The sequence below is a fragment of the Triturus cristatus genome, chromosome 8, assembly GCF_964204655.1.
Source record: "Triturus cristatus chromosome 8, aTriCri1.1, whole genome shotgun sequence".
NCBI lineage: Eukaryota > Metazoa > Chordata > Amphibia > Caudata > Salamandridae > Triturus > Triturus cristatus.
Window position 1 is genome coordinate 1,461,058,063 of NC_140591.1, and position 26,239 is coordinate 1,461,084,301.

General features: G+C 44.6%; 1 protein-coding gene across 7 annotated transcripts in view; it reads right to left on the reverse strand.

Annotated features, from left to right (window-relative positions):
- EMSY (EMSY transcriptional repressor, BRCA2 interacting) overlaps window positions 1-26,239 on the reverse strand; it is a 402,733-nt gene that overhangs the window by 207,509 nt on the left and 168,985 nt on the right. For 5 of the 7 annotated variants that reach the window (XM_085623273.1, XM_085623278.1, XM_085623272.1 and 2 more), the window contains exons 13-16: window positions 19,281-19,454; window positions 17,113-17,311; window positions 3,527-3,586; window positions 2,656-2,820 (exon numbers count right to left, since the gene is read on the reverse strand). In XM_085623273.1, coding sequence (XP_085479399.1) covers window positions 2,656-2,820; window positions 3,527-3,586; window positions 17,113-17,311; window positions 19,281-19,454 — 598 coding nt within the window. The remainder of the gene's footprint in view (window positions 1-2,655; window positions 2,821-3,526; window positions 3,587-17,112; window positions 17,312-19,280; window positions 19,455-26,239) is intronic. The other 2 variants (XM_085623276.1, XM_085623275.1) reach the window with 1 other exon arrangement.

Here is a 26,239-nt window from a genome sequence, read left to right on the forward strand (position 1 = left end):
CCTGACTGACCATGCGAACAAGATACCATACTCATAGGATGCGCCCAGCAAAGATCTGGCAGACAAAGGTGAGAGGGTGTTGACGTCAAGGTGAAAGTAACTGACATTTTCTGGCTCTTTCCCTTGTAGATGAATTCAACAGCACTGAAAATTGAAAAGGCAAAAGAGAAGGAAACACATGGCACCATAACCTTAGGCGAACAAGTTTTCAAGAACCTCCTGACCAAAATGTGTATATTACCAGTAGAAAACCTTTAGAACTCTGTATCTGTAGAATACCTGTGTGGAGCACCCTTAGCTGACTGGTTTTGATCTCAGACTAGAACATGGTTTAAGAATGTAAGAAAAGCAACCTCAGCTGTGGTGAAATGTATCTAAAGACTGCATGGAGGGTTTGCCATGTGTAGAGTGCACCAATGTAGAACATTTAAGAGATCCATCTACAAAGGGTAGCCTTAACAACAGCTCAATCAGCATAATTGCCACTAACATTAGAACGAATGCAGAGCCCTGGCTCTGCCCATATAAAAACGTAAGATGCATATGAATTTCATGTTGTGCAGGGTCTACTCAGATAAGGAGGCATGGGAACAAACCACCTTGTGTCAATAGAACATAGTGTATATTTACAGAGTCACTAGTACTGTGTGCGCTTTGATGGATATAAAGCCAACAAGAAGGAAGTTGCCCATGACATATGCTTCCTATCACTTAAGGCCCTAAAAGGCTTTGCGCATTACTCTGGCTAGGGCCAGTTTGATATCCCCAAAAGATCTCTGTGTGCTTGGATCAAAGAAAAATGTGGCTTCATTAAGTTAAGTGTCCAACTGGCATTTAAGTAAGTTTTTCTAGTATCTTCCTGCACCCTGGATTAGACCAGATGTTTAGAACAGGTTACCAGACACCCAGTCAGTGAGTAGGTTGACTTATCTGAAAGTCTAGTGTGAAAATCTAAGCAAATGACTTCCGTATTTGTGTTCTGGTGGAGTGCATCCTAGTAGCTATTAGGAAATCCAGGTTTTTAAAAGAGGCCAATATGGCTGCAGGCTAGCTCCTCACTGATCAGAGATTAATAGTACAGAGGTGCAACGCCATTCTGCACACATAAACAGAAGATGGTAACTCAGAGGAAACAAGATGTACTACTTCTAGAATAAATAGAGAAGGCCTGGAAACAGGGCTTGGAAGGGCCAAGACTGACTCACCAGCATGGCCATACACTTTGGGTTAACCTGATCTTCCATAGTGCTCTCTAGAGTCAGATGAACGTATTTAAGAAAGTTCCTCTCCAATATTAGCATTCAACCTAGGGATTTGCAACTACTGCCTATCCAGGGGGCTTGTTTGTTCCCATGACCACTCGAAGTCCAGGTGCATGGACTGAGAACCACTGGTTTTAAAAGATTTAATTGAGGACTTCTTGGTGAATTTTCCATTCGCTAGGAGAATGGATATGCCTGCTCAGTTTGTCTGCCCTTTAGCTGCTGAAATCTGTAATGACAAAAATGGCAGGAAAATACCTACAGCTCCACTGCCAGTGGAAAAGATAAATCAAAAAAGTCCCTTTTGCGTCTGGACACAGCAGAGGGACATGGTACTATCAGTGTGCACCACCGTCTCTGGATTTAACCACTCCAACACAAGCTTTCAGCACCAAGTACATTCCTTTATGAATAATCTGATCTTCTAGCACTTGCCAATATAAAACGTGTAAAGTCCAATCAGATATGTTGAAATTGTACAATAGATATTGTGTCATTTCTTGTTGAGCGCTGTTTTCAGTCTACTGATCACCCGCAAGAGAGCATAAATTCCTTTATGATCCAACATATTTATTCAGAGGAATTAATCAGGCCTGAGCCATAAAACAGTGAAAGAGAAACAGACACAGTCAGCTCAAGACCAGATCTCTAAAGAATCGGATAAAACGTAAGCTGAAATTGTGGCAGGTAGAAGGGGCATAACACTAAAGTTGGGAGTGCGTGTAAGCTCACAACCTACTAGATGACCACTGGATGAGTGGACAGGTTTGAACAAACTACCATGTAACTGATCCCATACTCTACCAGGTTGAGCAGCAACAGTCTATGCGACTTAGTATGGGGGAACCATCCTAATGCAGGATGCTTGTAACCACCAGGGGATGGCTAACCTACTCTCCAGGAAGTGGTCCAGGGTCTGGACAATAGTATGTGTTTTGGCTGATGAACTTTTTGAAACCAAAGTCCAGGAATGGAGTGAAAAATATATACGTAAGCTCAAACATTTCAGGTGGAAGGATCGCTCTAGAGCATCACTCCCAGCCTGGCGTATGCAGTTGATATGCGCACACTGATCATGGAATACTTCTAACAATAAAACAGACCCAAGTTACAATATTCAATAATGCTTGATTGGCAACTCATTAGAAGAGTGAATTCAGGGCCCAGAATATAGCCAGACACGTGCAATCCCTATTGGCTTGCTAAAAATGACAGTACACAAAAACTGTATAGTTCCAAATCTATTTTTACCAGGCTGTTAATATTAGGAGTGAGACATTTCTGTGCCTGGGGTTTTCAAACAACTGGATTATCAAGTAAAAACATTGAGGTCTTCCATTTGTGACTGGTTAACTTCTGTATATAATTCACCCACTTTTTCCCAAACACATACCTGTTGTCTGCTGCAACTCCAGCAGAGCTTTAATGGTTGAAGCAGCAGACTGGGATTCACCGGAGAGGTCCTGGTAAATTATGGTAGGGCTTGAGTCCATGGCAATTTCATGTTCTGACCAATCCTGACTTCTGGAAGCGATCACATGGACTACAGGCTGGGAATCTGCCATGTCAACAAACACACACAATGACAAAACTGTTAATCAGCTTCATTTAAACTGTAAACATGAATATGGTAGTGAATGACTGGTAAAAAGTAACCAGGAATACAATCCTTCAAAGCGTGGCTCTCTTCAGGTTTGGGGGGTTGGGGATTCTGGTTCCTATGAGAAAAGCCAGAGGTAAAGTCTAGGTGTCATTTCTCACCTTTAGAGGTTTTAAATATATAATTATATTTTCATTTTAAGCACACCCTTACAACCCTATAAACCCATCATGATTAGCACCCATGTCGAATCACAGTATCCTGCAACTAGCCCAGTAAGCCTGAACATTTTATGGTGGGATCTTGCCATGTGATAGCACTGGGTTTTCAAATTGAGTAGGAACAACACACTTCGCTCAACCTCTTCACATGTTAGATGGCAGATGATGGAAAAATATGTAAATGGCTAATGTCTGACCTAGAACATAAATATGATGAAGAGGAAGGCCAGCGCTGATGAGAACCATGCTTTAAGAGTCCATGTTTCTGTCTCTTGTGTAAAAGATCCCCCTCTGTCAAATGAAACATTGGGCGTTAAGGCATCTCAGGCGTGCACTGAACTTCATCTCTTTCACCACCTTGTGATCGTACAGTTGGATGTGTTATGGCCAAATGAAAAAAAAATCTACCGCAATTTTCTGCTTTCACAGATAACCTCACTGACCTTTGGAGGCGTTTACTGTGCGGTACCAAGGATTATCCAGAAAATTTGACTTTGGAGGGACTGGGATCCAGAAAAAAAAAAAAAAAGACAAAAAAACTTAACATGTAAACATTTCTTTGTTAAGCGATAAATTTCAATATTTTGAACGATGTGTAATGGGATCATCCTACAATGTAATCATGTGCATATGAATCAAAGTATACATTTTTCTTAGGACATCTTTCATTGAACCTTCCGAAGCATACAAAGGAGGATATTTATGCTGCACACATTACTTCCATCTACATCAGTATCCAGCTGTCTGTTACAAATGACTATCACAACGTTTACATGAGTTTGTTAATGTATGAACTAAAATAAAGATTATGCTTAAGGGATAAATTCATGATGCAAAAGTAAAACACACTGTCCAAAAGCAGCACAGAAACCTAAACGGTCAAACCCAGAAGTCAACACCACCTATGGGAACAGTGATCTATAACCATTAACCCTCCCCGTAAGAGTCCTCTTAAAATGAATCCATATTATATGGGGATGGGGTAGAATAATCCACTTTTCAGCATATGAAAGGGACACATCAAACTTGATACAAAATAAGCATGAACAACAAGTGGCATATATGCATATTATATATAGGAAGTGTGTAGAGAAATGTATGTCAAAATGTTGCTAATAGTTTCTCAATGATTGCTACTTTGTCACATACAGTACTATACATTTCAAAAGGCAGAATATAACATAATTTCTATTCTGTCTTGCTCAAGCCCACGAGTCTGTGGCTGGACCACTTGGACATGCTGATTTTTTTGTTTAATGGGAACCTTTTGTTTTCCCAACTTTTTCCCATTTAATTAAAATCATGAGTTCCAGCACAAAAAAATTGAACATTTTTGTTCCACAAAATGGTGGTTATTAAAATAAAATGTTTGCATCTAAACCTTCTCAACCCTTCTACAGTCAATCGCATTTGTTTTAGTAAAACCAAAAAATGTAAAGTGATTGACAGGAATTGCAATTTTATTTATGATTTTAAACAGCAGAGAAACAAAATATTTAACTCTTTCAAGCCCACCCATTAACTATTTTAAAGGGTTATACCTATAAAAATACTGAATGGATTTACCCCAACCAGTGAAAGCGCGATTTCAGAGTAATGCTCAACTTTCATGCCAAGTTTGGCATGAAGGTTTTTTGCTGTAGGTGCTTACAAAAATTTCTATGGCACTTAAAATGGGAAAATAAGACTCCCCACGCCTTATTTATTTTTATCCTTGCACCGATCTTCACCACAATTGGCATGCTACACCTAAACTGACAGGGCCAATACCCTGCCAATTTTGGGGCTTTCAGACATTACTACAGTGCTGAGGTCAAAGTCCAGTTTACTACCACAGTACAGCAAAACTGAGATAAAAAACACCATTTGTTGTGCAACAGATTGCATTTAAGAATTACTTTGTTTACACAGCAAATAAATGCTCTTTATAGTCTCAAAGCCCTCTTCAGTGGGAGTTTAACCAACTGCATATTATTTAACCTGGTGTACTGGTTTGGTTTAAGTACATTGTGTAAGAACAAATAGGCATAGAAATGATTCAGTGGAATAAACCATATATACAGATGTTCAGAATCAAATATGCTATTTATCACCATTGAGGGAGGAGAGGGCCAACATGACCCACTTAAGGCTTCACCTCTCAGGAGTTGTGCCCTCTCCTCACTCTAAACAAAGTACTACATAGTATATTACACTTTATGCATCTGCATAGACAACACACAAACCACAAAAAAATATAATTTAACTAATGTTAAGTTCACAGTGCAAAAACGAATATACAAAAAACACTAAAATTTCTCAGGTATGGTCAGCTGCACAACCATAACTCATGCCCCCGCCATACGCTTTTCATGACTTAGTGCTTTACATTAATGTCATGACTTGACTAAAATGGCATTAACTCGCCTTGAGTTTTGCTGCAATCCCTATACTTTTGCGAGGTCCTGGACATGTCCTCAAATCGACATAATCTATTGCACAATGCCACTGATCGTATATTTGATAATGTGCTATTGCAAATTTCTTTTGTTCTTTTTTTTTTTACATGCTCAATAACCCCAAACACCATGAGTGTTCAGAGTGGGTTGGCTAGGATCAGGATGCAGTCTTTGTCCAGGTCCTCTAACCACCTTCCTCTCACTAAACCAGGTACACTGAACCTGCCGCTGTGAGCAGCCCTCTCTGGGCACAGAGACTGGCCCCTGTCCAACCTAACAATCTGTTCACAACAGGATTATTTTTTCAGGTTTCGCAGAATGATTTGGTCCACAAATCGGACACAAAAAGCTAATGGGTTGATAGGTAACATTTAAAATGGAATTGAGATATTGTAGTTCCGATTCAGTTTACAAACTATTTGGCCTCATAGTTTATCCCACGAGGCCAAAAATCAGAACATATTATACAACTTACCGGTTGCATATTACATGTTTGCTTTGGTGCAATTAGGAGTAAAACAATGCTTTTTTTTGCAAATAGCAAAGAACAAAAGATAGTGTGGCGGAATTAATCTCACAAAAGAGACAATTTTTGAACCTAGAGGAAACCTGAATTAATCCTTCAGGGGAGAACTTATTCTCTTTGAACCATTTATCTTGTTAAAAAAACACTCACACCGAACTGAGATCTAGATGCTTTATCTCTATGCATATATTGGTCAAAAAACACATCAAATATCTACATTTACATACAAAGAAGTGATACAAAAAAATGATAATACAAAAATGATTTACATATACATTCAACATACATCGACAATCATAGTGATTTGAAAGAATTGTTTATCGCAGCCCCCTAAGAAATTTGGGCAACAAGGATTCTGTCTGTGAGACAGAAGACATTATAAGATTGTCCATGGATGTTGAATGTATATGTACATAATTTTTGTATTATAATTTTTTTTGTATCACTTCTTTGTATGAAAATGTAGATTTTTGATGTGTTTTTTGACAAATATATGCATAGAGATAAAGCATCTAGATCTCAGTCCGGTGTGAGTGTTTTTTTAACAAGATAAATGGTTCAAAGAGAATAGGTTCTCCCCTGAAAGATTAATTGAGGTTTTCTCCAGGTTAAAAAATTGTCTTTTGTTAGATGAATTCCGCAGCACTATCTTTTGTTCTTTGCTGTTCATTTTGCCAGGTGCGTGTGGAATACAAGGGCAAACCCCCTTCTTATTGAAATATTTTTTGGCAAAGAGACAACGGGTTTGTTGAAAACAGAACAAATACTTGGCCATAACGTTTATTTTAGGGGGTAAAAACAGAGAAAGTTATTTAATGAATAAGTTACCTACCTTCGGTAACGATATGTCTGTACGAGACATACATTAGTTATAGATTCCTTACCTTAGAATTACCCCCAGGCGTCAGAATGGATCCAGAGAAACTTTTTCATAGCAGTACCCCTGCGCATCGGTAGGTGGCGTCGGTCGACTCAGTGTTCGTCGGGATTACTTCGCGGTATCTACTTAGACGCCACCCTTGCACGCTGACCTCAGTCCTTTACACAACATTCCACGCCAGAAGCGCAGAGCCATGCACGACACTAACCACTGGTGCACAAAACTAGGGCCCTGAAAGGGAGTTCTTTACCTTAGAAGTCAGTTCACAGAACGGGGAGGATGGGCAGGGCGGTAAGGAATCTATAACTAATATATTTCTCTTAAAGCTATATCGTTGCCGAAGGTAAGTAACTTGTTCATCTGAAAGAGACAATTAGTTATAAATTCCTTACCTTAGAATAGATACTCCAGTAAAACCAACCCCGGAGGTGGGTCTGCGAACTAAGTTTACACTAGAAAGTCCTGGAGAACTGAATGGCCAAAGAAGCTGTCTCTTCGGACTTGGCTGTCCAGGCAGTAGTGTTTCGTGAACATGTGCAGGGATGCCCACGTGGCTGCCTGGCAAATGTCACTGAGGGGGACTCCAAAGCAGTAGTAGCTGCTATCACTCTGGTGGATTGGGCGCACAGTCCTACCGGAGGTTCCTGCTTTGCCAAGGAATAATACATTTTGATGCAAAGAACGACCCTTCGGGAGATAGTCCGTTTTTGCAGGGCCCGACCTTTTTTGGCACCCACATAGCCAACGAAGAGTTGATCGTCCACCCGGAATTCTTTTGTGCGATCCAGATAGAAAGATAACACACGTTTTGGATCCAGACGGTGGAGCCTCTCTTCCTCCTTTGAAGGATGCAAGGCAGGAAGAGGGTGGGCAAAGTGATGGTCAGGCCAATGTGGAAAGCGGTTACCACTTTGGGGAGAAAAGAAGGTCGAGTACAAAAGGACAACCTTGTCCAGGTGAACAGCAAGGAAAGGAGGCTTAGAAAACAGAGCCTGGAGCTCACACACAAAGCAAGCAGAGGTGATGGCAATCAGAAAAGCAGTTTTTAAAGTAAAAAGTCTGAAAAGACAATTATGTAGTGGCTCGAAAGGAGCGCATATACAGTAAGTCAAGACCAGATTCAAGTCCCACTTGGGCATCACAAAAGGAACAGGAGGAAAGAGATGAGTAATGCCCTTAAGAAATTTATTTACAATAGGGGACTTGAAAAGAGAGGGCTGATCAGGAAGCCAAAGAAAGGCTAAAATAGCCGATAGATATCCCTCAAGGGTGCTCAGAGCAGAGCCCTGCTGGGCCAAAGAAAGGAGGAATAAAAGAACCTCAGAAAGAGGAGCAGAAAGGGGATCCACAGCCTTTGCTGTGCACCATGCCACAAATGTGTTCCATCTACTTCCATCTGCAGCAACCACCGCCATCACTTTCGTGAACACCCTAGGGGCACTGGTAAGGCCGAAGGGGAGCACGGTAAACTGCAAGTGCTCGTGGCCTACCGTGAACCGTAGGGAACGCCTGTGGGCTGGTAGGACGGGGATGTGGAAATAGGCGTTCTGCAAGTCCAACACTACCATCCAGTCTCCAGGGTCAAGGGCAGACAAGACCTGAGCCAAAGTCAACATTTAGAACTTCCCCTTCCGGAGGAAGCGGTTGACGTTCCTGAGATCCAAGATAGGACACAGGCCTTTGTCCTTTTTAGGCACCAGAAAGTAGAGAGATTAACAGTCACAACCTACTTCTGGGGCAGGAACTCACTCGATAGCCCCCTTTGCCAAGAGAGCCGTAACTTTCTGATGGAGAAAGGTCAAGTGATCCTCCGAAATGTGATGGAATTGTGGTGGCATGGATGGAGGGGTAGTCTCGAAGGGGAGGGAGTAGCCCCTTCAGACTATCTGCAAAACCCACCTGTCTGATGTGATGGTTTGCCAGTGGGGGAGATGAAGGCAGATCCTGCCGCCCACTGGCAACTGGTGGCCCTGAAAGGACAGACTAGGAGGGTTTGGAGGCTGCTGCAGAGGGGGCATTGGTGGACTGGCCCGCCTGGTGGCCCACTGACCCACGACGCTGGGTCCCACATGCCCGATCACACAGAGGCTGAACAGTTTGCGCAGGTCTGTGGCTCTGGGCGGAACGTGGCGGGGCACACCTTCCGTAGCCACAAAAGGGTCGAAAAGCAGACTGAGCGAGGCGAGAAGTGGTAGCGAGGCCCAAGGATCTGGCCGTAGCCCTAGAATCCCTAAAACGCTCAAGTGTGTTGTCCGCTTTGTTGCCAAACATGCGAGGTCCATCAAAGGGCATGTCCAAAAGAGTCGATTGGACATTGCCCGAAAAGCCAGTGGACCTCAGCCAGGCGTTGCGTTGCAGGGCTACTGACTGACATTTTCTTCCTAGCGAGTCGGCAGTGTCCAGTCCACACCTAATGGCGAACTTCGCTGCATCTCTGCCCTCAGCGACTGCATAGGAGAGAGTGGCCTGGGCCTCCTCCGGACACTGTGGCAGCACCTGCGCAACTTTATCCCACACAGAGTGGGAATAACGGGCCTAAAGACATGCGGTGTTCACCGACCGCAGTCCCAAGCTGGCGTAGGAAAACATCTTCTTCGCAAGAGGGTCCAGCTTCTTAAAATCCCTATCAAGGGGAGCAGTGGGGAATTCGCCCTTAGAAGTAGAGGCTTGGACCACAAAGCTCTCAGGGGTACAGTGTTGGGAGAGGAAAAGTGGATTGCCCGGGGCCGGGCGGTGGCGTCGGGCAATCATCCTATCTACAGGAGCCCCTGTGCTGGGCTTGGACCAGGTGCCCAAAAGGATGTCACTAGGGGCCTCATTGAACAGCAGTAGGGGCTCCGAAGGGACCGCTGCCGGTTGAAGCACCTGAGTCAGGAGCTTGGTCCTGACCGCCACCGTATGAAGCTCAAGGTTCAAGGCCTCAGCCGCCCGACCCAACACCACTACGTATGAGGCTCCCTCCTCCGTAGCCACAGTAGGGGGAGAAAGCATACCGGGGTCTGGTGAGGTATCCAGATCACTGGTATCCCCCAACTCCTCTCCAGTCCGGTTCACACAACTGGTCAGCTAAAGGGTCACCAGACCCCTCCCAGTCCTCCTCTTCCTCTTCTGGCTGCCACTCAGGGCGGAAAGGAACTCCAGGATAGAACAATGGCACAAGAGTACCGCTCTGCACTGGATCCGGTGTCAGTCGACGTCGGTGCGGCTCCGTGTCCAGGTCAAGATGGAGGTCAGGCTCGACGTCGGCTGGGGACACAACTGGCGTCGGAAGGGGTGGCGGCGTCGTCAGTGGATTAGACGCCGGAGGTGTTGTAAGGTCGACTGGCGCCGATCCGGCTCCAGGCCTGGATCCCTGGGGGCCCTCCGGGGCCGAAGCTGCCCGGTTAAAAGGCCTAGAACCCCCAACTGAGTCCGCGGGACCCTAAGGAGCGCCGCTGGAGTCGGGCTGCCCAATGATCGAGTGAAGGGCTTCGTAAAAACTACAACGTTGGGCAGGGGTCTAGAGACTCGAGGTATCGCTCTCTATGGATTAGCACTGGCTGGCACGGAAAAGGAATATGCTACTTACCAGTATGCATCTGTTCTTGGCATGTAGAGCTGCAGAGCCACACACTTAGGATAAGATCGCCATCTGGTGTTGGGCTCGGATGCTTGCAGGTGGTTGTCTTCGGAAGAAGCCTTTTGGTCACGAGATAGGTGACTCCTCCTCTGGACAACAGTGCGCATGGGCATCCACTCCATCCTCAGATTGTTTTTCGCCATGATGGGAAATGATGGAGTGTATAAGAATAAAGAGAAAGGATGTCCATGTGTAATGTCTAATTAAGACAATGCTGGAACAGATACAAGTCCCGGGGAGGCGGGTGGGCGTGTGTGGCTCTGCAGCTCTACAGGCCAAGAACAGATGCATACTGGTAAGTAGCATATGCCGTTCGAGGCATATGAGCTGCAGATCACACACTTAGGATAGACTATATAGCAGTGTCTCCCCTAGCGGTGGTCACCTGTATCCGTTGCAGCAGTTTGGAATAGAGTTTTTAGGACAGCTTGGCCTACGGAAGCTTGTTGTTTGGATTGCACATCAACACAGTAATGTTTAGTGAAGGTGTGTGTGGTAGACCATGTGGCTGCTTTGCAAATATCTTCTAAGGGAATGTTCCCTAAGAATGCCATGGAAGCCCCTATTTTACGCGTGGAGTGCGCTCTAGGGGGAATTGTAAGAGTGTGTTTAGCTTTTGGTAACATATTTGGATACATTTAACTATCCACCTGGCTATACCTGATTTTGAAATGGGGTTACCTTTATGTGGTGGAGAGAAAGCAACAAACAGTTGTTTGGTGTTGCGAAAAGGTTTGGTTCTGTCGATGTAATAAAGCAAGGCTCTTTTAACATCTAAGGTATGAAGGGCTCTCTCAGCTACTGAGTCTGGATTAGGAAAGAAGACTGGCAGCTCGACTGATTGGTTAAGATAGAACGGGGAAATGACTTTCGGTAGGAATTTTGGGTTTGTCCTAAGAACCACTTTGTTACGATGTAGTTGTAGGAATGGTTCTTCAATAGTTAAGGCCTGTATCTCACTTACCCTTCGCAGGGATGTGATTGCGATAAGGAAAGCCACTTTCCATGTAAGAAATTGTAGTTCGCATTTATGCATAGGTTCAAATGGAGGACCCATGAGCCTGGTTAGAACAATATTTAGATTCCACACTGGGGAAGGTGGTAATCTTGGAGGAATAATTCTTTTGAGACCTTCCATGAAGGCTTTGATGGCTGGTACCTTAAATAGTGACAAGTGTTGTCTATTTTGTAAGTAGGCTGCTAACGCTGCTAGGTGTAGACGTATGGAGGAATACGCTAAATTGCATCTTTGCAAGTGTAGTAAATAGCAAATAATGTTTTGGATGGAAGCATCCAGTGGACGTATAATATTGTTAGTGCAGTAAATGGCAAATCCTTTCCATTTTGCAGCATAACATGCCCTAGTAGTAGGTCTTCTAGCTTCTTTTATGATATTCATACAGTCTGGTGGGAGGTTGAGGTAACCGAACTCTAGACTTCAGGAGCCAGATCGCCAAGTTCAGTTGCTGTGGATCTGGGTGTCTGATTTCTCCATGGTTCTGGGTTAATAAGGCCGGGGAAAGGCGCAGTTTTTGATGTGGAACTAGCGATAGTTCCAGAAGTGTCGTGAACCAGGGTTGACGTGCCCAAGTGGGAGCTACTAGAATTAGTTTTAGAGACTGTTGTTTGAGCTTGCGTACCACAAATGGAATGAGTGGGAGAGGTGGAAATGCGTACGCAAATCTGCCTGACCAGTTCATCCATATTGCATTGCCCTTCGACTGTGGGTGTGAAAACCTGGCGGCGAAGGTTGGGCATTTTGCGTTTTCGTGTGTGGCGAACAGGTCTATGTCTGGTTGGCCCCATTTTTGGAAGAATAGGACATTGCGGTTTAATTCCCATTCGTGGATTTGTTGTGTCTGTCGACTTAGGAGATCGGCAACCTGGTTGTGAACCCCTGGAAGGTGTTCCGCTAGCAGGTAGATGTTTTGGGGAATTGCCCATCTCCAGATGTTCTGTGCGAGTTGGGACAGTTGGAGAGAATGTGCCCCCCCCTGTTTTTGTATGTAATACATGGTCGTCATGTTGTCTGTGCGGATGAGGACAGTTTTGTTCCTTAGATGTACTTGAAAGGATTTCAGTGCTAGGAACACCGCTAGAAGTTCTAGGTGATTGATATGGAGCAGTTTTTGTTGAGTGGTCCATCTGCCCTGAGTGGTGTGTTGAAGGAGATGGGCTCCCCACCCTGTGAGAGATGCGTCGGTCGTCAGCACTACTTGTGGAAGAGGCTCTAAGAACGGTCGCCCTTTGGACAGGTTGATGGTGTTCCACCATTTCAGTGAGCGAAGTGAGTGACTGTCCACCAACACCAGATCGGTAAGTTGTCCGTGAGCCTGGTTCCACTGTTGTGCTAGATATTCTTGCAAGGGACGCATTTGAAGTCGTGCGTGAGGGACAATGGAGATGCATGACGCCATCATGCCTAACAGTTGCATAAACGCTCTTGCTGGAAGAGAGTGTTGAGTTTGAAATTTTAAGATGAGGTTTTGTATGTTGGCTATCCTGGCTGTGCTCGGATAAGCTATGGCCTTGGAAGTATTTATGGTGGCTCCCAGATATTGATGTATGTGGGAGGGTTGCAGTTGAGATTTGGGATAGTTGATGGTAAATCCCAAGTAGTGTAGGGTTTGAATAGTGCGGTGAGTGTGGAGAACGCACTTGTCGAAAGTATTGGCTTTTATGAGCCAATCGTCGAGATACGGGAAGACATGGATTTGTTGTCTCCTGAGGTGCGCTGCCACTACTGCTAAGCATTTGGTGAATACCCTGGGTGCAGTTGTTACTCCGAATGGGAGGACTGTAAACTGATAGTGCTGTCCGTCTGCCACAAATCTTAGGTACTTCCTGTGAGCAGGATGCATGGGGATGTGAAAGTATGCGTCCTTGAGGTCCAATTGTTGGAGAGTGATCATATGGAAGTGATCTGAGTGTATGTACTGATTTAGTAGTCGGAGGTCGAGTATGGGTCTTAAGGTCTCGTCCTTTTTGGGAATTAGGAAGTATAGAGAATATACTCCTGTACCCTGATGTTGGAGTGGAACTGGTTCTATGCGTGTTTTTGAGGCAAGGACCGAATTTCCTGCTTGAGGAGTGTAAGATGGTGTGGTGACATTGGACGGTGTTTGGGTGGCATATGTGGGGGGGGGGGTTTGTGAGTTCGAGGCAGTAACCAAACTGGATAATTTGTCTTACCCACTTGTCTGTTGTAATGGAATTCCAGACAGGTAGGAACTGTTGGATTCTTCCCCCGACCGGAGTGGAAAGGTCCGGGGGGAGTGGGGGCAAGTCACTGTTTAGTGGCTGGAGAGGTGCGGGTGTTGATATTGCCCCGACCTCGGCCCTTGGTGTTGTTTCCCCTATATCCTCCTCTAAAATATCCTCTGTTAGGGGATGTTTGTGCGGAGGTTTTGGAAGAGGTGTCTGTTCCAACATTTTTGGAGGCTCCCCTATAGAAGGAGCGTCGAAAGGAGCCTCGCGGTTGTGGAGACTGCAATGCTCCCATTGATTAGCAGTCTCGTCATCTTCTCTAGTGCAGTATCTACTGCGGGTCCAAATAGTTGCTCTTGGTTGAATGGTTGACCAAGTATTGTTGTTTGTACTTCCGGCTTAAAGCCTGAAATACGTAGCCATGCATGGCGTCTAAGTAGTATGCTTGTGTTGACCGCCCTAAAAGCAGTGTCCGCAGCGTCTAGTGCACATTTGATTGATGCGTTAGATATGAGTTTTCCCTCTTGGATGAGGTCATTGGCCTGGGATTTGTACTGATCTGGCAGGTGTTGTAAAAGATCTTCTAACTGATCATAATGAGCCCTATCATATCGGGCTAATAGGGCTTGTGTGTTGGCAATACGCCAATGGTTAGCAGCTTGTGCTGCAACTCTTTTACCCGAGGCCTCTAATAGCTTTGACTCTTTGTCTGGGGGCGGTGTGTCTCATGTTGTTTGGGAGTTAGCCCGCTTTCTTGCGTTTGAAACTACTAAAGAGTCTAGAGGGAGCTGTGCTTTAATGTACGCGGGATCCTGTGGGGCCGGTCTATATTTATTTTCAATTCGGGGGTTAAGAACCCTAGCTCTAACAGGGTCTTTAAAAACCTCTGTGGCGTGTTTTATGACTCCCTTAATCATGGGCAAGATCTGAACTGATTTTTGCGACTGTTCGAATGTGTCTAGAAGAAAGTCCTCTTCGGGTGTATCTGAGTGCATGGTGACGCCATGGAAAAGCGCCGCCCTGTTTATCAGCTGCCCAAACCCTAGGTGGTCATCAGGAGGGGAGGGTTTGGAGGGGTATGTAGTGGGATCAGGAATATCAGGTAACGGGTAAGCCCAGTCATCTAAGGGTGCCGTATCCGGGAGTGTGAAAGGATCATTAAGGTCATCCGGATCACCCCCTCCCCCTAAGTCATCATCATCATCCTGTGGAGGTGGTGTATGTGAAGGAGATGGTAGAGGAGAAGGAGATGGGGGCAGGGGGGGTGGGATGAGAGGTGATATAGGAGAGGAAGGATGAATGGGTGAGGTGGCAAAGTCCTTCTTCTTTATGGGAGCTGGAGGAGGTGTTGTGTCCAGCTTCCTTTTCTTGTATGGCACAGCGGTGACATGTCCGGTCTTTGGATTGATATAAATCCTTTTTTGCGTGGGATCAGGGCGAAAAAGTTCTTCATTGTCCGAAAGTGGCTTTGGAGCCGACTTTTTTGGTTCCGATCTATGTTTCTGATGATCTGTAGAGTCTTTATGGACTTTTTTCGGTGCCGATGATGATTTCGGTGCCGAAGAACTTTTCGGTGCCGGTGGAGATTTCGGCCTTGATGGTTTCGGAGCCTGCTTCGGTGCAGAGAGGTGTTGAGTCTTCGGTGCCGAAGGTGTTGTGGGCACCATAACATGTGGTTTGCTCGAGCCCGAGCCACCTGCAGGCTTATATTTCTTCGGAACCGGGCCCGAGGGCAGGGCTTCTGAAGACGATTTTCGGTCGCGACTGGGGCCAGCTGGCGGAGTCTTGACCAATGTCTTTTTTGGGGGGGTTGGGGTAGGGGGACTGGTACTCCCTCGTTGCCCCGGAGTGATGAGGTCATCAGAATCGTCCGCTTCGGATACGATTTGGAGGTCTTCGGAATCGTCTTCCGGGACATCCTGGGCAAAGATGTCCTCTGGTTCTGGAGCTGGTCTGGCCATGATATGGCGTCGAGCTCTTAGGTCCCGGATGGTTTTCTTGGAACGGAATGCGGCGCAGGATGGACAGCTGGATTCGTTATGTTCCGGCGAGAGGCACAGGTTGCAGACCTCGTGGTGGTCACTGTGGGGGAACTTTGCTCCACATTGGGGGCATTTTTTAAAGGGTGTCCTTTCCATGAGACGTATCGGGAACCGGTCCGATTGGATTTCGACGTCGAGTTGTAAAGGTTTTAGGTTTCGAAAGCTGGATTTTCAGAAGTTTTCAGCCGGAGTGGAAAAGTTCATCCGAACCCAATGGCGGAAAAAAACAATCTGAGGATGGAGTGGATGCCCATGCGCACTGTTGTCCAGAGGAGGAGTCATCTATCTTGTGACCAAAAGGCTTCTTCCGAAGACAACAACAACCTGCAATCATCCGAGCCCAACACCAGATGGCGATCTTATCCTAAGTGTGTGATCTGCAGCTCATATGCCTCTAACAGAAAGAACTGAAGACAGCACGCAAGGGCGGTGTCTAAGTAGATACCGTGACGTCATCCCGACGATCACGACGCAGACGATGAACGTGGTGGCGATCGACGCCACCTACCGACGCACATGGGTACTGCTACGAAAACATTTCTCCGGATCCAGTCTGACACCTGGAGGCAATTCTAAGGTAAGGAACCTATAACTAATTGTCTCTTTCAGATTACATAGTTAAGAACACAGTTTCAAATATTAAAGGCTTTGGTTTCTTGAAGACCTGGTTTGACTATCGAAATTAGTTTGTTGAAGTTACTTCAAGCGATGAGAATGCTCATCATTCATGAACAGATTTTCCCATTTGTCTGGAAAAAAGCCACGAAGACGGCTCAGAAGGTTTGGATTGTGCTGAAAGCAACGTAAACAACCATGCTTCGTACACTGTGTTGTGCTTTTACAGAATACAGTTCATTCTTAGAAGTGGAATGCATTGTGAAAGTTATTCCTAGGTCGATTTGTAGAGCACTGGACTCAAAATGGGGACAGGGCAATTTCAAGCAAACCTTGGTGCATACCTTATTCTGAGGAACCATTCAAACAAATCTTTACACACAGATCTACTTTGCAGTTCGTACATCATACTTTGGTAGCAGCCCAGGCAACTAAAATTGTTTGAATCAGATGGTGTGTAAGCAAATAGGTTACTGCAAGTTTCAAATACTGTCAAATGTAGACGTACATTTCAGGGGTTTTAACTATTTTGAAAGTGTTGCTTGGTGATCACCCTCAATATTATAAATGTGGTCTCAGGATCACTTCCTGCTTCAAACATATCTGTAATTAGTACCTCTGAGTCTCTACACAAGTCCTAACTTACATACATGTTAAACATATTTGACCCTACACCAAGATGAGGCTTATCAAACAATGTACCTTGGGAACTCTGTGAGGATTCAGTGGACGACGAGCTGCTGTCTGCATAGCCCTGTACGTCTTCCTTAACTTCTTGGATGGATGTGGTGCTAGCCTCAACCACCCTGGAGGCTTGCTGCAGGGTTTCGGTCACAAGTTGGCGGGTGTGCTCACTCATCATGGTAGTTTGGAATGTCACTGGCTTTGGCTTTATCAGAACCTAAAAAAAAAAAAAAGAAGAAGAAAGAGATGCCTTTAAACAGGAGATTACGGCATGTAACGGAAGTACCATGTAAAACCCCACTTCTAGTCTTAAGCAACTGTGACATGATGTTTAGGCATAGTCTCAAATCACAAAATGCTAGACAACAACGGAGTTTCTAAAGTCTATTAGACAGATTGCTAAGATTGTTGCCACAGACTAATAAATTCTGGTCTTCTAAGCAAATTATCGTAAGCGGATTTCAAGATCGCCTTGCATTTCACCATTCCTGCCTTGACTCTTTCTGAAAAAGAATCACAAATACTCCAGTTGTGTACACCTGGCTCCTGCAGTACATGTTATTCATCCAAAATGTGCATCTGGAGAAGAGAGGGAGGACTGCATTATGGACCAACAGCATTCCATTGGTAACTCCCTGAAAAGGCCACCATCTTGGATCACCAGTGGCTGCTGTTCAGCAGATGTTCTTTCTTGTAAAGAAAAACAAAAAAAACAAATGCAACCACTGTGCACTGTTACAATCATACATGAAAGCACTCAATTCCTCGTGCACTCAAAGGACTTCTGGCACTGACCCTGACCAACACCTGCTCAAATTAAGCACCAGTATCAGCAATCCTGAAACAGTATTGCCTGCACTAAAAATAGCTGTGAAAGAGAGTGCCTTGAACCTTGAATGTGCTGTAATAGTCACTTTAACAAGTTCGACACTTAAGTAGCAGGCTCTTTTTGGGTTCAATTTTAAAAAGCAGTTGACCTGGTGTAGATGGTGCCAAACCTGAAAACAGATGTGAGCAAGCACATTTCAAAAGCAGGAGTATGTTTAAAGACTCCACTAGCTTAATAATAACAAATGCAATATCGTTGGAAGATGTAATGTTTCTAACTGGTAACAGAGAATCGTAATGTGTATCCACTTTGTATTTTTCAGAGCAAGAATGGTGCTAATGATCATTTCCTCTACCTAGAATACTAGTGTCTGCTGAAAGTTGAGACTCTGTGGACAGAACAGGGCTCTGAGTATGTGAAAAACAATTCCCATACACCTGACTTGCTGTTTTTGCTGGTCATAGAAAGTGGAGGGTATCTGATGTTTCTCGACATAACAGCTCAAAACTAAAGCTGTCCCAACTCTTCTTCAGAAGTAAACAATGTTTTTTCCAGAGCCCCTTATAAGAGGAGGTGAGCAATAGGCACCAAAGTGACTGGAAGCTGTAATATTAATAGTGTGTTGACAACCTTACAAACAACAAGTCTTGGCACCTCCAAGTTTGTTAAAAACAGAGATGGAGTTGTGCCCATAAAATGGTGGTGGAGAAAGAGGTTCCTGATGTGAAGCTACATAAGGGGCTTGATAAACAGCAGAAAGAGGAGAAAATTTGAGAATAAGTAGTAAACAAACACTAAAGGCTTCATTTGTGAAGAAATCTCCAGGAGTAACAACTTGGCATTAGTGTAGATTTACTATTTTCAAGAATCCCCAAAAAACATTTCCAGTTTAAACCTGGAAACCTTATCTACTTGTAGGTTAAAAGCATAATGCTTGAAACGTTTATTGAATTGCCTTTACACATGATAGAAATAATACACTAGTATGCAAAAACACAGGAAAGTACAAATTCATTCGCTAACATCCAACATCCCATTCAAACCGTGAAGTAGACCACAAACTATCTCCAGGATTGGACGGGGTCAGAAAATGGTTTCGTGAAAACATACAAAAGTGTCTGTCCAAGAGGATAAACCTGCAGGAATTCCTTATTTCGAGAAGAAGATTTGAATTCACATGGGACTATTTGCGCATTTAGGCTAACTCACATGCACTACCTTCAAGATCGAGGGAATTAGTTTATAAAGAGCCCCAACACTCAAGCAGAACATCAGTTAGGAAATGTATTTTTGACTACAGAGAAAAACCACAAAACTACCATTGAAATATCAGAGACTGTCAAAGTGTAGCACATACCTGAGTTTTTCCTTGCTGCCCATAGACTATTTTAGTAGGGATGATTTTGGTTGCAGGCTGAACCGCTGACCCCATCCCTTTTGGCTGAGTGACAATCATTTTAGTGATTGGCCTTGTAGCAGTGATGATTGCAGGCTTTGTTCCTGTCTGCATTCCCTGGAGCGTCTTTTCCCCCTGTAATGTAGGCAAATGGAGATTTCTGAGCTTCCTATAATTTTGCGTGAATATATTGCCAAAACAGGTTAAAGAAATTAAATTCTGAGTAGGTCAATGAGATGAAAATTACAGCATTTCACCCATCATCATCCTGCATGGGTCCCACGATTTGCCCAAACAAGGAACAGATAAGCAAATGTAACTTACATAAAGCGAGACGTCTGGGGAGAAGGGCTGTTACGTGAAAATGCAGACAGCTACTTTTGTGATAACACCTATACTTCACAAATCACTAATGAAAAAAATACAACCTCTTTAGCTCCCACATTTCAACCACCAAATATTCTAGTTTAACATTAATGATGAATTAACACCTCAGTTGCATGTGTGGATGAAGTTTCTCTCCTGCAGGTAACCTACTGTGCTAAAACAAACAAGACCCTCATGCTAAGCCTTACAAATGACCCAATAAAATTATTAGTTAACTTGGGTTAAAAAGTAGCCCTAATGAATGATATTTTGAGGGGCTGATAGTGGTTATTGTTTATTAATCTCCGAGGAGAAGATGCTGAGTGAACTAGCAGGGCCTTGAATGTTCAACCTTAAAGTTACAAAAAGATTATGGCATTAGCCCCCAAGTAATCACCAAGTCAGTGCCACATTTTCAGAACTTCCTTCACATATAGAAAATGATAAAAATATAAGTCCATTAAAAACTGGTTTTGGCCTCCAGGAGGGTCATGGTTGTTCTACAGCATACAGGTTATGGACCCAAAGATGACAGAATTTCAGTAAAGCCTGTGATTACAGTTTTTAACCCCGCCTTTTTTGCACCTTCCGAAAACAAACACTAATTATCAGTTGAACAAAAATGTTCCTTACCCGGTAACCATCTGTTCGTAGCATGTAGTGCTGTAGGTTCAGATGCTCTCATTCTCCTGCCATCCAATGTTGGTCCAAAACTTTTGCAACTTGTTTCTCTTCAAAGAAGTTCAAGTCACAGGACCGGTTATAAATCCGCTGTTTGCCCACAATGCAATAGCACACTGTCTTCACCTCAGATTGCTTTCTCACCAAACAGAGTAGTAGAGTATGTGAAGTACAAAGTCAAAGACAGTGTGGAGTTCTACTACGATGAATTCTATAGATACATTGGCGAAAACTGAACATCTGTGATCATCTGCCACTTTAGCAGAGGAGGATGTGCGTGCATGTGAATCTACAGCACTACAAAGAGATGGTTATTAGCGAAGTAATATTTTCTATTCATAGCATGCATGACTGCAGTTACAACTGCTCTGCATCGACAATAGAGCAGTCTCTCCTCAAAGCAGTAGCTAGCAAGTAGATTATGTAGATGCTTGAAAGAGGGCTCTTAAGACCGTTTTGCCAAATAAAGCTTGGGGACGCAGGTGGAGCAAAACAGACGAATGGTTAGTAAATGCATGTGGCGTTGACAAAGTAGCAGCCTTGCATATATAAATTAAAGAGATGTTACCCAAAAAGGCTAACGTGCCCCACGTTTTGCTCCTAGAATAAGCTCTAGGGGAAACTAGAAGTGTACCTTTAGCCTTTAGATAGCAAGTCTGGATACATGTAACTATCCACCTGGCAATACCAGCTTCACAAATAGCAAAACCTCTGTGTGGGTTGGCAAAGACCACAAAAAGTTAAGTAGAGTTCCTAAATGACTTCGTTCTCGCAATGTAAAACATGAGTTTCCTTTTGGCATCCAGAGTCTGAGGGTTCCTTCTGCCGCTGACTGAGAAACACGAACAATTCATATGAAAGGGAGAAATCACTTTAAGCAGAAAACTGAAGTTGTCAGGTAAACAACCCTGTTCCTATGAACCTGAATAAAGGGTTGCTGTACTGAGAGAGCTTGAAGCTCACTAACTCCCATAAGTGAGGTGCGATTAGAAAGGCAACTTTCAAAGAGAAACTGTAGTTGACACAAAAGTAGAGGTTCGACAGGAGGACCCATGAGTCTTATAAGAGGAATATTAAGGTTCCATCCTGGTGCTGGAGGCACCTTTGGAGGTACTACCCTCTTTAGATACTCCATAAAGTCATTAAGCACTGGAATTTTAAACACTGAAGCCTGCTGTCGGTTTTTAAGGTAAGCTTCAATGGTTGCTGAGTTCAGCAGTATAAAAGAGCCGGAAAGTCCTGCTTTATAGAGGTGTAGGAGATATGAAACAATGTACTGCACAAAGATATTAAGAGCTAGTTGATAGCTTGAGCTTCAGACAGATTATGTGGCAATTTTGTTGGCGCCGAGTCTGCAATCTTTTCTTGGCGGTGAGCTTCTCTCCCATGGAAGACGAGTCTGTGGGGATGGCCATTTCCTGAAGGGGTTCACCGACAAGTCTGACGAGTAGCATTTTGTTGCTGTTCCACCAAAGCAGAGAATGCAGAGCCTTGGTAGTTACCAACACTAAATCCTCCCAATGCCCTTCCACTTGAGCCCCTATCACCGCTAGACATTGCCGATCTGGATGCTTGTGCCAACTGGCATACAGCACAATTGTTATGCCTTAGGCCACCATTATCTACAACTTCATGGCACTTGAAACAGTAACAGGACTTTGTGTCTGATAAAGAAACAGCAGCTGTTGGAATGCCATCACCCTTGCCTGTTAACATAATGACGACTGACCATAGAAAGGGCTGGATTTGCTGCTGCTGTAGATCCAATTTCTTCGCATTCATGGTGAAACCTGTAGAGTAAAGAGACTGCATCTTGAGCATTGTCTCTTGCTGCTGCTCTTGATCAGCCAGTTATCTACATATGGAAAGACGTGAAAAGCATTTCTACACAGGTGGGCTGCTAACACCACCAAACAGTTTGTCAATACCCTTGGAGGATCTGTAGTGACTCTAAGGGGTAGCTCCTACTGGTCCACGTACACAAGCTGCAAGTATTCTATTCTGGGAAGTTGTAAAGCACATAGCTAACCAAAATATGCCTCCCCACATTGTTTAAAGCCCGTCTCAGTCAGAGTAGAGAAATAGCCAGGATTTCAGCAGTTTCCTAAAACTCAGTTTGCTTTTGTAACCTGATAAGCAGAGAATTCCATAACTTCGAGAAAAGGTAAGAGAAGGAGCGCCCATCACTTCTGACTTTCTGCACTATTGGGGTCACAGTCGGATGTGAGATTGAGAATCTCAAGGTTCTAGTAGGCATATAGGATCGTATCAAGTGATGTAATAGCAAAGGGTCCTTTTTTGTCAAATTTGATAAGCAATACAGAGCTTTGAATTGGATCCTATTATAGGTAGCCAGTGCAAACAGGCCGATTAACTAGAAACAGGGTGATGCTTCGATATCCTTAATAGGAGACAGGCTGGTGCATTTTGCACCACTTTCAATCTCCTTAATACACAGTGTTTACATTCTAGAGAATTACTGTAGTCCAAGCGCAAAAAAACTAAAGCCTGGACCACTATCCTCCACAAAGAAGAAGGTACAAAATCTATGATCTTTATGAGCATTCTCAGATTGCCATAACAGCTAACCGCTTATTCTGGGACTGTGTTCCAAAAGTGAGCTTGTTGTCTAGCCAAATGCCTAGATTTTTTTTGCGTCACTTTCGGGATAGCTGCTTAAGGAATCAGGACAGCAAACAGTGGCCCATCAGTTAAAGCCATTGTCGACCACCGTCAGTATTGGTGGAATGCTGGGTGTACAATGGAACTGAAAGTAAACATCTTTCAGATCAAGAGCTGTCATGTCTTCTTTCAGCAGTGGGATGATGTTCTGCAGGGTGATTGTAGGAAACTGGGTTTTTGTTGAAGCAGCCCCCCCCCCCTACTTTTTGTCTGGTATTTGATGCAACGTTGACTGGAGACCACTGGGTTCTTGCTAACCAGGTCCCAGTGCCAGTGTTAATTCCCCAAAATAAGACAACTGGTCAATTGATTCCCCAACTGACCAGGCCTTTAGCACCTCTGCAAGTCCCCTAGAAAGTGGCGCCTCTGGTACCAAGGACATGGGTACTAAAAAAGGTCCCTTAGAGATGCAGCATAACTTGTGCAACTCTAATGGACCCAGGACATAACTCATTCAGACTGCCACTGCAAGCTGCATGACAAGGTGCTCTAAAAAGTGAAAACACAACATGGGACACACCAGTGTGCCATGTCCCCTAACACTGCATACAATATTTGTAAGTCATCCCTACAGCAGGCCTTACAGCCTAAGGCAAGGGGCATTATATTACATGTGAGGACATATCTTCACGATCAGACATGCCCCTGTGCTGGCCAGTTAAATTACTAACAGCACAAGTGAACAGTGAAGACATCTTAAGGTATGTACTGGGCACAGATCAAAACGAGTTTGCCAGCTACATAATGGTTTCACTGAAACCTATGGTGTTTGGTGTCAAACACCTTGCATTAATAAACCCACACGGATTCCAGTGATGGAATTAGTAATACATAAATAACTAAATAAATACTCTGATTTGTATAGCGCGGCTAATCAACCATGAGGGTATCCAGATGCCGTCCATAGGCATGGGGAGAGTAAGTGATTTGCCTAGAATCACGGGATGTTGAGCGAATGCTGAGACTCGAACATGGATCCCCAGATCCAAAGTCGGCAACTCTGGGCTTAGGGATACCCCCTGAACCCTACAAGCCCTCTAGTGTGGTGGCTGACTGGTCCAGTCCAGTCTGCCACCACAGTCGCGTTTCTGACCACCTAGGAGGTGAGAGGAATGCTCTCAGAAGTCAGAAAGGATGCCTGCTATGTCAGGAGGTGTTTATACCTCTTTTTCCAGGTACGCTGGTAAATCAGCGTATCAAGGCAGGAGGCTTTAAAGGCCTCTACCGCCTTTGATATGTGACTCAAGGCTTCCCCAGACGTGGAAATGCCAAACCCCTGCCCTGGGACCATTTGACACCAGGACAGGTGGGAAAATGAGCTAGTCAGGAGATGTGTTAACCTTCAGGCTAGCACCACCCCTAAAGTGGGCTACCTAATGTGCTCACGGCTAGAACAATTCCACTATATTGGTTTTTGTTGTAATTAGGTCCTCTGGGTCAGGTTAACACCCATTTCCCACAGGAAGTGGTCATATAGAGGGTGTAGTCACCCTAAAGGTCAGTAGGCCATTGGCTACCATGCGATACTTCCTGTAACGCCCCTAAATACAGTATTTAGGTGGCACTCCTCATACCAGGACCTCTGATTTCAACGGACACAAAGAAGGAGTGGCAAAAGCTGATCCGAGAACAGAGGAGCAATGACTGACTTGGCGCCAACCCCGCCAGCCTGCCTGCTGCATCAGACCCTCGTGGAGACACCGATCTGTCCTGCCACTGTGCAGACTAAGAAATCCAGAGGGCTGCCAATGCTTCGCCTATTGCGAAAGAAACTCCCTTGGAGTAGCGAAGCTACTCCCCAGCAGCCGCAAGCACCAAAGAAGCAACATCTGGTACACTGACCTGCCACTCACTAAGACTACAAATGCAGTAGCCACCCAGAAAGAGGTTGTCGTGCTCCTACAGGTCAGATTCATCGTCCCTCTAAGTGAGGTGACACCAGGACGGACCAAAGCCACACAACACCAATACCTGGGGTATTGCGCCCCTTGCAACAACCGAGTCTTGTTGTGTCCAGTCCAGACACCAATGCCAAAGAAGACCGACCTGCAGGTCGAGGGACTTCAGCGACAGTGAGACCCACACGAGAGTGGCCCAGCTGACCTGTTTGTTCCTTTTCTGCAAAACTAAAAGCAAAGAGTGAGTTGCCGTCCGCTGCCACCTGACACCTCAAAGCACCTCTACACACTAGAGCCCTGCGTCCGATCGAGGTGAAGGTGCCAACAGGGTCCTGAGACCCACAAGAGCCGAGCCATCCTTGGGTCGGACCAGACTGGTGTTCCAGTCGCCGCCTGCAGCCTCTTTCTGCACACTCCCTCTAACCATAAGTGTTTCCAGTACAGACAAAACGGCAAAAAAAAACACTGCACCTGACCTCCACAGCCTGAGAAGTGGACCACCGGTGTCCCTAAGTGACTGAGCATCTGAAGGACTGAGCTCTACTGTGGGTTCCCTCTTTTTGACTGGACTGTTTCCCGCTGGAGTGAGCAGAGAACCGAACACCAAAATACCTCTGCACCCACCCGCCCCAGAGACGCCCGAGGTGACCTGTTGGTGTGGCCTTAGACCTTGCCACATAATCATCTTAAGTCCATCAGAACAGTCCCGTAAGTTGCTGACAAGTGCCCAAATGCAGCACATGTTTCCCCCTTAGGATAACATAACCGCTTCAGAAACTGCAGTGTGTCAACATTTGAAACCTGTGTAAATTCATATCTCGAAAAGTACATACCTGATTTCAATGGTCTTGGTATCCAAATACATATAAAAATAAGTTTTTATAAATTGATGTTGGATTTCTTTACTCAGTGTGTGACACACTTACTGCATTTGTGTGTGCAATACATGCTTAGCACTACCCTCTGATATTCCCGACTGCTCGCCCACACTAACACAAAAGAGAGCATTTGGGTTATCGTTATGCATCTGAAAGCCAACTGGGGTTTGCCTGGACTCTCTACACAGTGTTCCTCTTTCTGGTGTACTATTTAAAAAGCCAGCTTCCTACAGTGACCATATGAAAAGGTTCTAAATGTATGAACCCATTTAGTGGCCGAAGGTCTAGGATCGATCTAAGTGTGCCGTACTTTCTGGGAATCAAAAAGTACAGGGAGTACACCACCTGGTCATGTTGATGTGTTGGTAGTAGCTGTATTGCCCCCTTTTGCAACATTGCTAGAACCTCTTGTAAA